This window comes from Aptenodytes patagonicus, chromosome 1 (genome assembly GCF_965638725.1).
Source record: "Aptenodytes patagonicus chromosome 1, bAptPat1.pri.cur, whole genome shotgun sequence".
NCBI classification, from domain to species: Eukaryota; Metazoa; Chordata; class Aves; order Sphenisciformes; family Spheniscidae; genus Aptenodytes; species Aptenodytes patagonicus.
In genome coordinates this window covers 99,701,472-99,713,593 of record NC_134949.1, presented here as the reverse complement: position 1 = coordinate 99,713,593, position 12,122 = coordinate 99,701,472, and the positions used below count along the sequence as shown (strand labels likewise).

At 35.8% G+C, this 12,122-nt stretch overlaps 1 protein-coding gene across 2 annotated transcripts in view; it reads right to left on the bottom strand.

Moving 5' to 3' along the window:
* Positions 1-12,122, bottom strand: part of NECTIN3 (nectin cell adhesion molecule 3) — a 71,707-nt gene that overhangs the window by 20,633 nt on the left and 38,952 nt on the right. For both annotated transcript variants that reach the window (XM_076350616.1, XM_076350608.1), the window contains exons 4-5: positions 10,776-10,893; positions 7,698-7,849 (exon numbers count right to left, since the gene is read on the bottom strand). In XM_076350616.1, coding sequence (XP_076206731.1) covers positions 7,698-7,849; positions 10,776-10,893 — 270 coding nt within the window. The remainder of the gene's footprint in view (positions 1-7,697; positions 7,850-10,775; positions 10,894-12,122) is intronic.

Below are 12,122 nucleotides of genomic sequence, written 5' to 3'. Positions count from 1 at the left end.
GCCTCCTGAGATTATCCCAGTCAATCGCAATGTTACATGCAACTCCAGTTTCTACTTCTGTGCCGCACTGAATAAAACCGGCTTTTTGCCTCGCCCAATGCAAGGTAATTTTAAAAATCAGTAAAGCAACAAACACTAAACATGTTATTATAGCTTGAATCTTTTAAGAGAGAATGTTACATGGACAGCCAAGTAGCTCATTGTCATGTTATTTAGTTAAATGCCCATAAGCAAGATTCATGGAAACACTACTACCATATTACAGAGGCACCCTAAATTTACCACCACAAAAAGTAAAATCGAACTGGAGATTTCTCAAGCTTCCAGTTATTTGACAAATCATAACTTTAAAGATTCATAAATATGACTTTTAATCTTACTACTCAGAGACGGCCATACAATTCTCTCATACTAGACAGAATCGCCACATTTGTCATTATCACTATAAATCATACTTCAGACTGCACCTCACTGCTGAACGCAACATTTTAAGCTTGACATAAGTCAAGTTTTACACAGATTTTCAAAGCACAGAATTATATTACTTGACTATGTAAAAGTGGTGATTTGTTAGGGAGCTATACGTAAATGAAATTAATTTGACAGAAGACAGGAAACTGAACAAGGAAGATGTACTATCAAAATGAACAACAGAAATTCAGATTATGATTTTAGTAAAAACTGATTTAAAGTGAGTTTAATAATTTAACAAAGAAGTAGAAATTAAGGAATCCAAGTTTACCAGGGTTCCCATGTCCCACAAATCCATAGGTCAAGAAGTTAAACTCAAACCCCTCTTCTTTGAAAATGTATTTGCCTTAGACACAAGATTTGTTAACTTAAAATACAATTTCAGACAGTACCAGCAATATCTTCTTCCAGGCTATATATGCCGTTTTTTTAACTGGCTTTGTAATTGTTCATTTATTTCCCTTATACTGAGGTCTTAAGTCTCATCTTCCACATCCACAATACAAAATACACATTCACAAGTATGTAGTATTTGCATCCTGGCAGGTTTAACCATCACATACATGAAATAAACACAGTGGCAGTTACACTTAATTATTAATATATTAAAATACCAGTATTTTACGAAAAGCTTTTCCTTCAAAACTTTTGTTTCATGCACCAGTTGTCAGGTTGTCCAGCTGCATTATCTACAAGCACTAGTTAACACATTAATCTTAAAATTAATTGCAAATGTAGTATCAATTCAGTGTTTGTTTATATGTATTCCTAGAATACACAACCGTGAATACTTCTACTGTCTATTTGTGTCAGTACCTTTTATTGTTGAAGAATGACAAAATTAAAATCGTTCCTCCTTGTTTATAAGGCCAGTTACAACTAAGAACACATGAAGTTAACTTTTAATGTCACCCAGAGCTTTCTGAACATAAAACTAAATTTATGTTTTTACTTCCTGTACCAAGCAAGTTTCCCAAATAGAAAACATTAAGACCAGGAATGCCAGAGTTCCTTACCTCTACTCCATAACATTTTGCTTGCAAATCATATCTCAAATGCTATCTCTAAATTAAGAAAATGCCACTCTTATCTGTTGGTTATGAAAGACTATATTCTTTCATACCAAGAAGCTGTTTAATTACAACATTTCACATCATCACCAATACCTGTTTGAGTTCTTAATGCTTTCCACAAAACATTAAGCACAACATTTTGATTTTAAGTTAATTGTTTCAAATGGCACTTTATTCAAAAGCACCAATTTCTACTGATTTTCTTCTTTAACATTTTACTTATGCCCCAATGTTTAACAGCTCTCATCTCTTTCACTGATGTAAGCTTGTGTTGTTGCACAAACCATAACAACATATCAAAGTATCCATGCAGGCCAGGGAGCTGAAAGCAGCATAAATTCTGAAAAATTTTGGTTTTAGGTTAAACGCGTCTTGATGTCTGTTTTTGTCTCTTACTATGTTCTGGGCCCTGTTCAAATCCTTATTACATATACCCTGTAGTAATGATGAGGACAAGTGAAGACCCACAAAAAATTTCTTCTACTATTACATAGCTACCACCCTCATTAAAATAGGAGATATAACTGAATAAAGCAAAAGCCTATTTTCTGGTATGAAAGAGTAAACCCATCAGCTTCCTCCATACATAAAAAGAAGTCAAGTTTTCCTAGTTTGTTTCAAAGCCTTTGATAGTTTTCTACCAAGAAAAGCAAGATTTGCTCTTTACTTCAAATGAAGCTCCAATACCTTCTCAAACAAAGCACCATGGCCCTTGTACATTATGCTTAGTTTTCCCTCTATTACTTATTTTCCAGATGTTTCCCATGAAAGTCAGTACCAACTTTCAACAGCTTCAGTCTGGTATTTTTACTTTTCCCTTAAATGACTATTCTTGATACAGTTTTCCCAGCTCTTGCAATACAAGCAACTTACCTTGGGCAGATGAGTTTCTACAATTAAGTTTAGTAGAGACATCCAGCTACATGGTATGTCTCATGTCCCCAAACACTACATCTCCCCCACTCAATCCCCCTGCAGTACATCCTTGTTCAAATGTCCAGGACCCATCTTTACTTCCATGGGAATTCAAAGAAAACAAGAAGCCAAGTGTCAGAAAGATGAATGGGCAAAGAGATGGATGGATCATCCTTAGAACCAGACCATTAGCGTCAAAATCTTAGGTTAAGTCCTGTCTTGGTATCAACAAGCACACCATTGTAAAAATCAACTAGAGAATGCAATATTTTTAAACTACAAACCATTTTGGATTTAGCCCACTATGAAGTATTTCAGGGGTAAGGTGACCAGCTCTATAATAAGGAAGAAGAAACTTCAATACTGGCACACGTCTCCTTCGGCTAAAATTTGTCACTTAAGCTTAAGCATTACAGAAACAGTTTTGGAAGGGAAAGTACCTTGGCTAGTTGTTGTGTATTAATACAGACAGTCAAAATCTGTCTACTTTCAAAAAACATGATAAAGTCTAGTTCTCCCCATTTAAAAAACAACACACAAACCCCACACAATTCAAGATCCATAGTTCAACTCACACACCCCTTTCTTTGCCTTCTGCTAGACAAGGACCTGCTATCAATTACTTATAGTCCAAAAGTGAGTTGGCTTTGCACCAGTTACAAGATCTCTCTCTTTGCAGTTCTCATTTTATGGAGTGAGAAGTGTCTACCTGTATACTTATTACATGTATGTTTGCACGGAGACGTATTTACCTCTGCTTCTTAACCTGCTGTTATTGCTAAATTTCCCTTAGATGCTAAGTACCTAAAAATTAAAGTTCTTGATAACTCTGTAGCTGGGCATTATAAAAACAGCCCTTTCTTTCAACTGCTGAAAAGCTTGCATTGCAACTCCCTTATAACAGCAGGTAAAGTAGCCTTTCCATGAAAGAAGGCTTTCTGAACATCTGAGGTTTCAAAATATTTTAATTTATCATTGTTTCTCCAGCCATTTCCACTCTAAAGTCAAGTAGTGGGTAACGACACTATGTGACCCTCTCCCCACAAGCATCTTGTGTGCACAGGTTCCACACTGGAGTTAAATATTTTCCTTAGGATTATCTTCAGTTTGTTCCCCGCCCCCCCATTTTGGCAGCATGATAGTTATGAAGATTGAGATCAGCCTGAAGCAACCAACAATTTCCTTCATCAGAGTCAACCACCCATTTTCAAAGTTCAGTGTACTTCTGCAGTTCCTAACTGGGATTTCCATGCACCGAGTAGAACATTTTGACATTTCTTTGGGACACAAGAGAAAAACTTATCATTAACATAACCTCAAGCTTGCAAGGAATATTCAGGAACAATGTTGAAAGTTCAAAGCATGCAAGTTAGCAGTTAGGATCTCCTGGGACCCCCTTTTCTATACAGCAGAAAAAAGCAGTTTATCAATATCCCTTCTAATACATACTTTGGAAAATACAAGAGCATCCATATTCACAATGCTCTCTCAGAAAAGAGGTCTATATATGAAGAAACAAAAGCAAAACCGATGATCAGCCTCTGCTATGTTAACCCTGACAATATCCACACCACAAGCAAGTGACTCTGTACTTACGAGTCACATCTTCCTAGAATTGCTAGGATTGCTGGCTAACAAAGGCTGGCTTTACTTTTAACAGGAAGTAGTCTTTTCCAAAGTCAGTCACTTGAAAAGATGACAGAGGAAGCAAATATGTTCTTATCTGAAGGTGAGTCTTGCAGGTCACCTCTCTCTTGCAAATGGAGAAAGGGTAAGCCTCAGTAAACAGTATGAAGATGAGGGAACACAGAGCCAAGAAAATAAAGTTCAATTCCTTGTGTAAAAAAACCTGAGTAAGTCTATAGTACAAGATGAAGTGTTTTACGTCTCAAGCTGACAGCTTGTTTTGGAAAACCTGTTGCTGTAGGACTAAGTCAGGAACTTCAACAACACTTGATCACTTCTGAACTCCATGAGGAGCATGACTTGCTTTTGCTGGACAACTATACAAACCAAAGTTTAACTTTACATCACTGAACAACAAGTAAGAAATAGTGAAGATATCTGTGCCTTAAAACCAATATTAAAAAAAGTCTCTAGCTTCAAACACCATTTTCGTATTTCCCTATCCACATAAAGATGTATCATCTCCTGTAACTAGAAGCTGGTGAATATCATTTAGTCCCTGTCAACTACTTCTCTTATGTTTCCCTATTCTACTTCAAGAGTATTAACATAAAGGTTAGGAGCACAACAGAATTTATTAAAAATACAGCTTTATTTTTTTAACAATGCATGTTAGGACCAAAAGCATTTTTTGCTCAGCTTACATTCCAATCCTACAACACATTTCAACTTAATAGTTATTTTTTCTAGCAGTTAAAAAGCTTTACAACCACCAGCATCATGACTGTTCAGAAACATTAACTTCATAAATCCTCTTTGACATCTTCATAATTAAAATTTGAAAGATGGTGTGATCATACAGCTTTGTCTGCTAGCTTCAAAGTTTCACTTTATGTTTTTGCCAAGTTTTATACAGTGGAAAATAACTAAGATAGAAAAATAAGCTAATTAAATGACTGCTCTACAGTACAGCAGTGCCATGTTCACCATTACTAGATAATATCTTCTCGGTTAAGTCAAATATTAAGGTGGTAAGCAGTTTAACTTAAGTTTACTACTTCAGTCTTACTTTCTGTACTCCCAACATCAGTCTCTGTTCCCTCTGTAGCGTAACCTCAATGATTATTATTTAAGATGGACATTTTTGCTATTTCATAGTCCCTTACCCTTCCTGAATCATTTTAAGGGCATTTCAGTTATTTAAAGAGCCAGTCACACTGAGAAGTTGCTCTTAGAATTACAATAAAACACGCTTAATATTAATTTCTGAAAACGATACAGGTGCTATACTTTATGATTGCCTCATCTCTCTCATTTTCATCAAGTTTCCTATATACTAAGTTAATACAGTGCTTTTAATCAGTTTGGTATAGTCTTCTCTAAAGTATCTAGAGCAGAGTGCTGGATACTTGTCTCAGCATTAAACTGACTTGTACGACTTGCCTGAGCATTCGTTGTAGTGATATGGCACCAGATTTATTCTAAGTTGCCTAAAAACCACCTGTATTTTCTTAGATGTTGGTCATGCTACACACTCCAAGATTAACATAGAGTTTTTAAAACCTGAAATTAATTTAATGTCAACTAAATTATTTGTTTTTACTGGTGCATATAACTTGTAGAACCACGACCCTGTATGATCTCTAGCTAGCTGAGGTTCAGTTTTGGCACTCCCTAAAAACAGGTAAGTTTTGCTATTTTCAATAAAGTTACTGCAGCAAAACAAAAGTTGCTGAACAAAGCTGAAAAGCAGCACACATGTAAACAGTATCCATCAGTCCACAGTGAAGACCAACTGCTGCAGCTTTCTCTCTGCAGTAAGCTAGTTTAAGTTATGTTGCATTTGTCATTGCCTAGAACATAAGCCATGACCACAGCTCAACTAGCATGTGTTTCTATTATGCTTTTTCAAAAACTTGATTCATTTTGGGAAACATCATACAAGATTTCATAGTTAGCCCACTTTATCTGTTAGTCACAAACATAATTTGAATGATAGCCTTATATTTTCATGCATGACAGTCATGGTAGAAAGCATGAATTCTACTTAACAGCAGATCGTATTCTTAGAACCAACAACTTGAAAAGTGGTGGACTTGAAAAAACTTCCCCCCTCCTTACAGTTAGAACAGGGATGAGAACAGAGCTATAAACCATATTGTTATTTTCTCAGTAAGTGTATTTGAATGTTACATTCCAGGAGAATATTTCATCCTATTTAATGATGATATTCTAATTTTTTTGACTTGATATTTCTTACAACGTGACAAGTCTTCGTAATTGCTTTGAGACTGTTACACAGCCATGAAGGAAACATTAGAACCAAGCATCCAAAAGTAACTTCTCAGAGAAGTGACTTTCATATTAGTTTGCAGCACTTAACAGTCTTTTAATAGCTAGAACTTTATATAATTTGTTTACAAATAATTCCACTGTCTCAAACTATTTAGAAGTTTCCAGTTAACTAGCCTGTTAACTAGCCAATTAATTAGAACTTACTACTTTTCCACAATGGCCTGCAGTGTAGTTACGTCAGTCTGACTGAAACACCATCTTAGTTCTAAAGATGCAGATAACTATCAAATATGAATTGTGACAGATGTGGCTTCAAACATCCTGTACCTTCAGTTTTACTTCATCCTCATCTCAACCCTTACGTGTTCATATTTAGTTTTAAGTTCTTACGAAGAAGTCATCTATGTTTGTATTCTGTAACTGGCCAACACGCACTCTGACACTTAATTCACATTGTGGAATAACCAATGTCAAGAACTTACTGACGAGCAGCAACACCATACAACAGAATGAAGTTTTTTTTATGTCTGTATAATTTTCCTTAAAAAATGGTAATATATTAGCACTTATTGATCAAGCTAGGTATTAGCTAATCCATTACGGAAATCTGGAGAGTTTTTTCACACTTGTAGAGCACTATTCACATATACCCTAAGTCATGCTATTCTTTCACAAAGGTGTCGTAGTAAAACATAAATTACATTGCATTAATAGATACAAGGATGTTTTCCAACAGCAGTGGTGCTAGACAGATACACAAATTTGCCATATTATACGAAGTAGAGCAGCAAGAGTTCTGCATGAGATACTTAACTTTATGATTACTGGATACCTGCATCCCGAGAAAAGGAGACAACGAGTAACTGGAGTACACCACACACATTCAGAACATAACCCTAACTTCCTTAAAGCAGAGCATCTTTGACTTTTCTAAATGTTGTTCCTCTCCCACTAAAATCTGTTTTTTCAATTTATTACAGACAAGGTAGTGTTTATTGCCGTCAATATGTCTTGCCAAAACGCAGGCTAACACTGGAAAGAAAACAAAGTTCACCTACCAAGAGGAAGTAATAGTCTCGGAAGCACTATGGGAACTACCTCAACCTTAAGAATTTCCACCGTATGTTGCTGTTACTGAAGAGTCAGTTTAATCCCAAGTTTTACTGTAGCTCTCAAATCCGTACTTTCCATAGCTTCTCACGCAATTAAAAGGTATAATATTTTATGCATCAACTGGCTCTTCAGTTTGCTATTTCAACCACTGACCAAAAAAAATTCGAAGTTAACATACTATCTTTGCTGAGAAGTAAGACTTACCTAATATGTAGATAGTCTTCTGATCACTTCTCTGACCAAGGGAATTAGTCACCTTACAGATATAAGTCCCAGTGTAGTTGTAAGTCAATGGGCTGCTGAACTGCAGAGTATTGTTGACAGACAGCAATCCTTCAGGCCATTGTCCATCCAACCTAGAACAAAACAGTTAAATTTTCAACTGTGAATCTTTAAGTCTAAATATAACTAGTTTAAAATAATATTTGCAGTAGTCTAGAAAGCGAACTTTTCACTGTGCTCTGACATTCTCAGTGGGCTTTCATTGGATATTCTCAGTGTCCACCTGAACATGTACTATTTTAATTTCTGTGCCAAGTTCTTTAAAAATCAAGTCTGCTGGCACTAGCAAGCTGTCTACAAATGACCACTACTACAACTAAAAAAAAAAGTTCTCAAATGAACTTGGAGGAGCAACCCAACTCAAGCTCTAAAAACTAACAGTCAACTAAGATGCAGTTACACTGCTGTCAGGATTATCTTCCTGTTCTTTTCCATCCAGTTGAGCTATCACAATAAATATTTCTATCAGTACATGTTTAACTTACAGGACATTTTGATTAGGATTTCTGAGCAGGAGTTCAAGGAGTTTCTTCCCTCTCAACCTGCCTTTTCTCATCCCCCATCACTTTTCCATCTAAATTACAGCACTGAAACTGAATTTGGTGCTTGGTGATACATTTGGGGAAATAACTGGTTAAAAAAAATTGTCTCCAATCAACTACTTTTCCAAATCTATCATTTCCCTGTAGCATTCTGCATGTGATTGCAGTAACAACTGTGTAAGCACAACACAGAAAGGGGAAAGGGCAGAGGCACTGGAACTATTTTAACAGAGCTGCCAACTGCCTGTTAAAAACCTGTGTAATTTCATGCCCATTGCATCCCATCTTCCTTTTAACTAAATATCTATTAACAGCTAAGCAGGACTAAGTAAATATTTAAACATGTGATCACCAGGTCTTGGTATCTTGGAAGCACTTAGCAAGTACAATTTTATAAGTAGTATCGAACAAAAGCGCCACCCCTGACACTTGAAAATAGGTACTCAAATAGAAAAGACCCCCACAGTTAAGAGTAAACATGATCTCCAACAAATGTAGGTTCAAGACAACATTCCCATTGTTTTGCTGACGCTGATTATTGCCCAGAATTGCTTCAGCCATATAAAGTTGATAAAAGTGATTAAGCATGTACTTCATAATTCATAGTACCAGAAGTATTTCAAAAACCATTATAAAATAGTCATTTGGTTTGAAAGCTCTATTCTAATAAAGTTCTCACACGGGCAACATTTTAAAATATTATTGACCATGAAAATATTAGTATCCTAGCAAATACAATGTCACCTTTGCTTCCAAGGGATAAAGATTTTTTGGTGTGGTAGTTCTAGAAGCTATTATAATTTGAAACCAGTAAGATAGCACACAATTTCAATACAGCTACTTTCCATTTCCTTAAACACTCAAGCCATCCTTCTTTTGCATAGAATTTCCCCTCCCCTCCCCCCCCCCCCAAAGTTCCTCATTCACCAGCATTACAGCTTCTTGGATGGGTTTTGCTGTTGTTCAAACAAAAAGGTACACTAGTTTCCAGAAAATTAAGCTTTTCTTGTAAAAGTTGGTTCAGTTTTAACCTCAAGAAGTTTAAAAGTGACCTCTGAAGCTTGAGTGCTTTAAAGTGTTGCGTATATTTCTCCTGGAATTGGAAATAGAGGTTGTATTGATTAGTTCTTGCATAAATCCCAAATTCAAATCAGAGAACTGAGAACCCAGTTCATCTGAAGAAACAAGTGGTACTTGTTGTTGAGAGCCTGGCATGCTTTTTTAAACATAGAAATTTTTTTGTGCTGAAATCTCTCATCACACTGAATTTGAGCAAAGCATGAGATGGAAATGGCAGCCTACTGTAGCACATAGGTAAAGCACGCATTTTACTAAGGCATACATTTTACTAAACTTACTTTAGTGTAGCCACGCCATTCTGACTAGAGTTAGCTGCAATACTGACTTAAGATTTCAATGGCTGCTTTTAGGATTGAGTCAGTTATAGTAATGTTTTGTTTTCCTGTGAAACTGCCATCAATCAATTCCAAACTTATCAATACCACATTTTCAAACCACATTATGACTACTGTTCCTATATGCTAAATTATATCTACTATTGAGAAGGTAGGGAAATGGATTACAGCTTCACATCAGTAAGTATTCCTGTGATTTTACCAACAGAAGCATTGTAACATAGCTACATACAAATTTACACTGTCCTTAGGAAAGAAAGTTACTTCCTTTGTTTCTACAGGCAACAAATCAATTTAAAATAGGTGGGTTTATTTAATTTTTTTCTTCTTCACAGGACAGATTTTGATCTATGCTTGCTTTTATTGTCTTCCCCTGTCTCTTGCCCAAAGTACATCCATGGCTGCAAAAGCAAAGCAGTAAGTTTCAGAGCAGGGCCCACCCAATCCATATATTCATGAAATGCAGCTGTTATGTAAGACTTTTTTTTTTTTAACTGGAGACATATGTTCAAGACCTAGTTTCCATCACTACGCAAAATACCGCATTTATCTGTCTTGGCAACTACTTGAGCACTTTTGAAAAACATGACAAATTCTATAATTCAGTAAGCGGTATCTGCCATCTCAACTATAATTTCCAGATTTTAAAATGCAGATACTGAAAAGTCTGTTCAAGTGTTTACAATCTACTTTAAGTAATAATAAAACAGAACTAATGAAACAATAGTTGGATCCCTACTAGATTTATTGGGCTTTGCTCTATATACTGCAACATACGCTGTTTAGTCTACTTTATTATGTAACTACAAAATATTTTATCCTGAGAGTAATGACAAACTGTTCAGGCTTGTAAATTTGCAAAATATCCACTCACCCATATTCATACATACACACATCTTGCATCTTCCTTTTAAAAGGCTGGGTAATACCATTACAACCCAATGCAAATCATATACTCCTTGTTTTCAAAACAGGTATTTACTGTAAACTAAGAGATTATATCATTTTAATCATGTGCCAAGCCCCTTTTTATAAATAGTTACCTGGTCCACATAAATTCCATAGGTAATGGATTTGCATCAGCATTACATCTGAGCTGAACGTTCTCTCTTCCAATGAACCAGTTTCCATCATAGCCAGTTACTGAAACTTCTGGGGCATCTGACAAAAAAAGATTTAACCTATCAACAATCACAATGTTTTCTTTAAACACAAACTGTGTGTAATGGTCAGCTCAGTGGAGCAGAAGGTGTTTTTTGGTTTTGTTTGTTTTTTAATTTAAAAACCAACAACCAACAAGAACAAAATACACAGAGAACACCAATACAGTTCCAAGCTGCAGCATAATATGCAGCAGTGGATTAGATTAGGAACAGTAAGTTGTTTTAATCGGTGCAACTGCCACACTGTGTTTTCAGCAAACATACAGCACTTTGCTAAAGTGAAAGGACTTCAGAAGAAAAGAATCAGTTTAATGTTTTTTGGAAGTGAGGAATGGTAATTTAGAGCTACATCTCGCTAACAAGGTACAGCAAAGGATCAGAAACAGCATTTTGAGAAGCCAGGTAATTAAGAAGTCATTAAAAAGTTCACAGATACCAGTTAAAAAGGTTAACAGTTATCCACTTGCATCATAATGTAGAATTATGTTGTTATAGCTCTAAAAAGCTAGGAGGCCACTTCAGATAAGCCAGAGAGACCTAGCTGAAATATTCAGAACCCAGAGAACAGAAGAACCAGTATGATTTGGTATAAGCTCCTACAGCAGAGATGGAGGAGTCATTGCAAAAGCTGTAAGCGTAAGGGAAAACTGAAGGAAGACTAGAGAACACAGACATAAAATATCTGCTTCTCGCTTGCTGCTGCGTTGCTTACTACACAATTTTGTTTGAAGTTCCGAAACATGCCTTAGCACTAATTTCAGATAAAAATAAGTTTAAGACCAACTTGGCCCCTCATTTCACTTTAAGTGCAGAACTTCATTCTCTTATTCACTGTTTGAGACAATAATGGGAACAAATAATCTTTACGTCCATTTCTGTATCAATGGCACTTCAACCCAGAACTTTATTTCAACATTGACAAAGTAAACCAGTACTAATCACTATTTTATGTCCAAATAAGTGATTCTTTACTAAAGAGAACAAAAACAAACCCACAAGAGATTCTAGTCAAAGCAAAATAGCAACATTGACTTTTTCCAGCCACTACATTTCTTCTAATTGAATTGACAGACTTCTGCGATTTCGGAACTTTAAAGCAGCACACAGCTGAGACAGCATACCAGAGGAAGAACTTGAAAATAGCTCGTTTTGGTCACGTATGCATTGTCTAACAAAAAACGGATCACATGCCTAAAACTTATTTGTTTTAACTGATTTTAGCTAAGC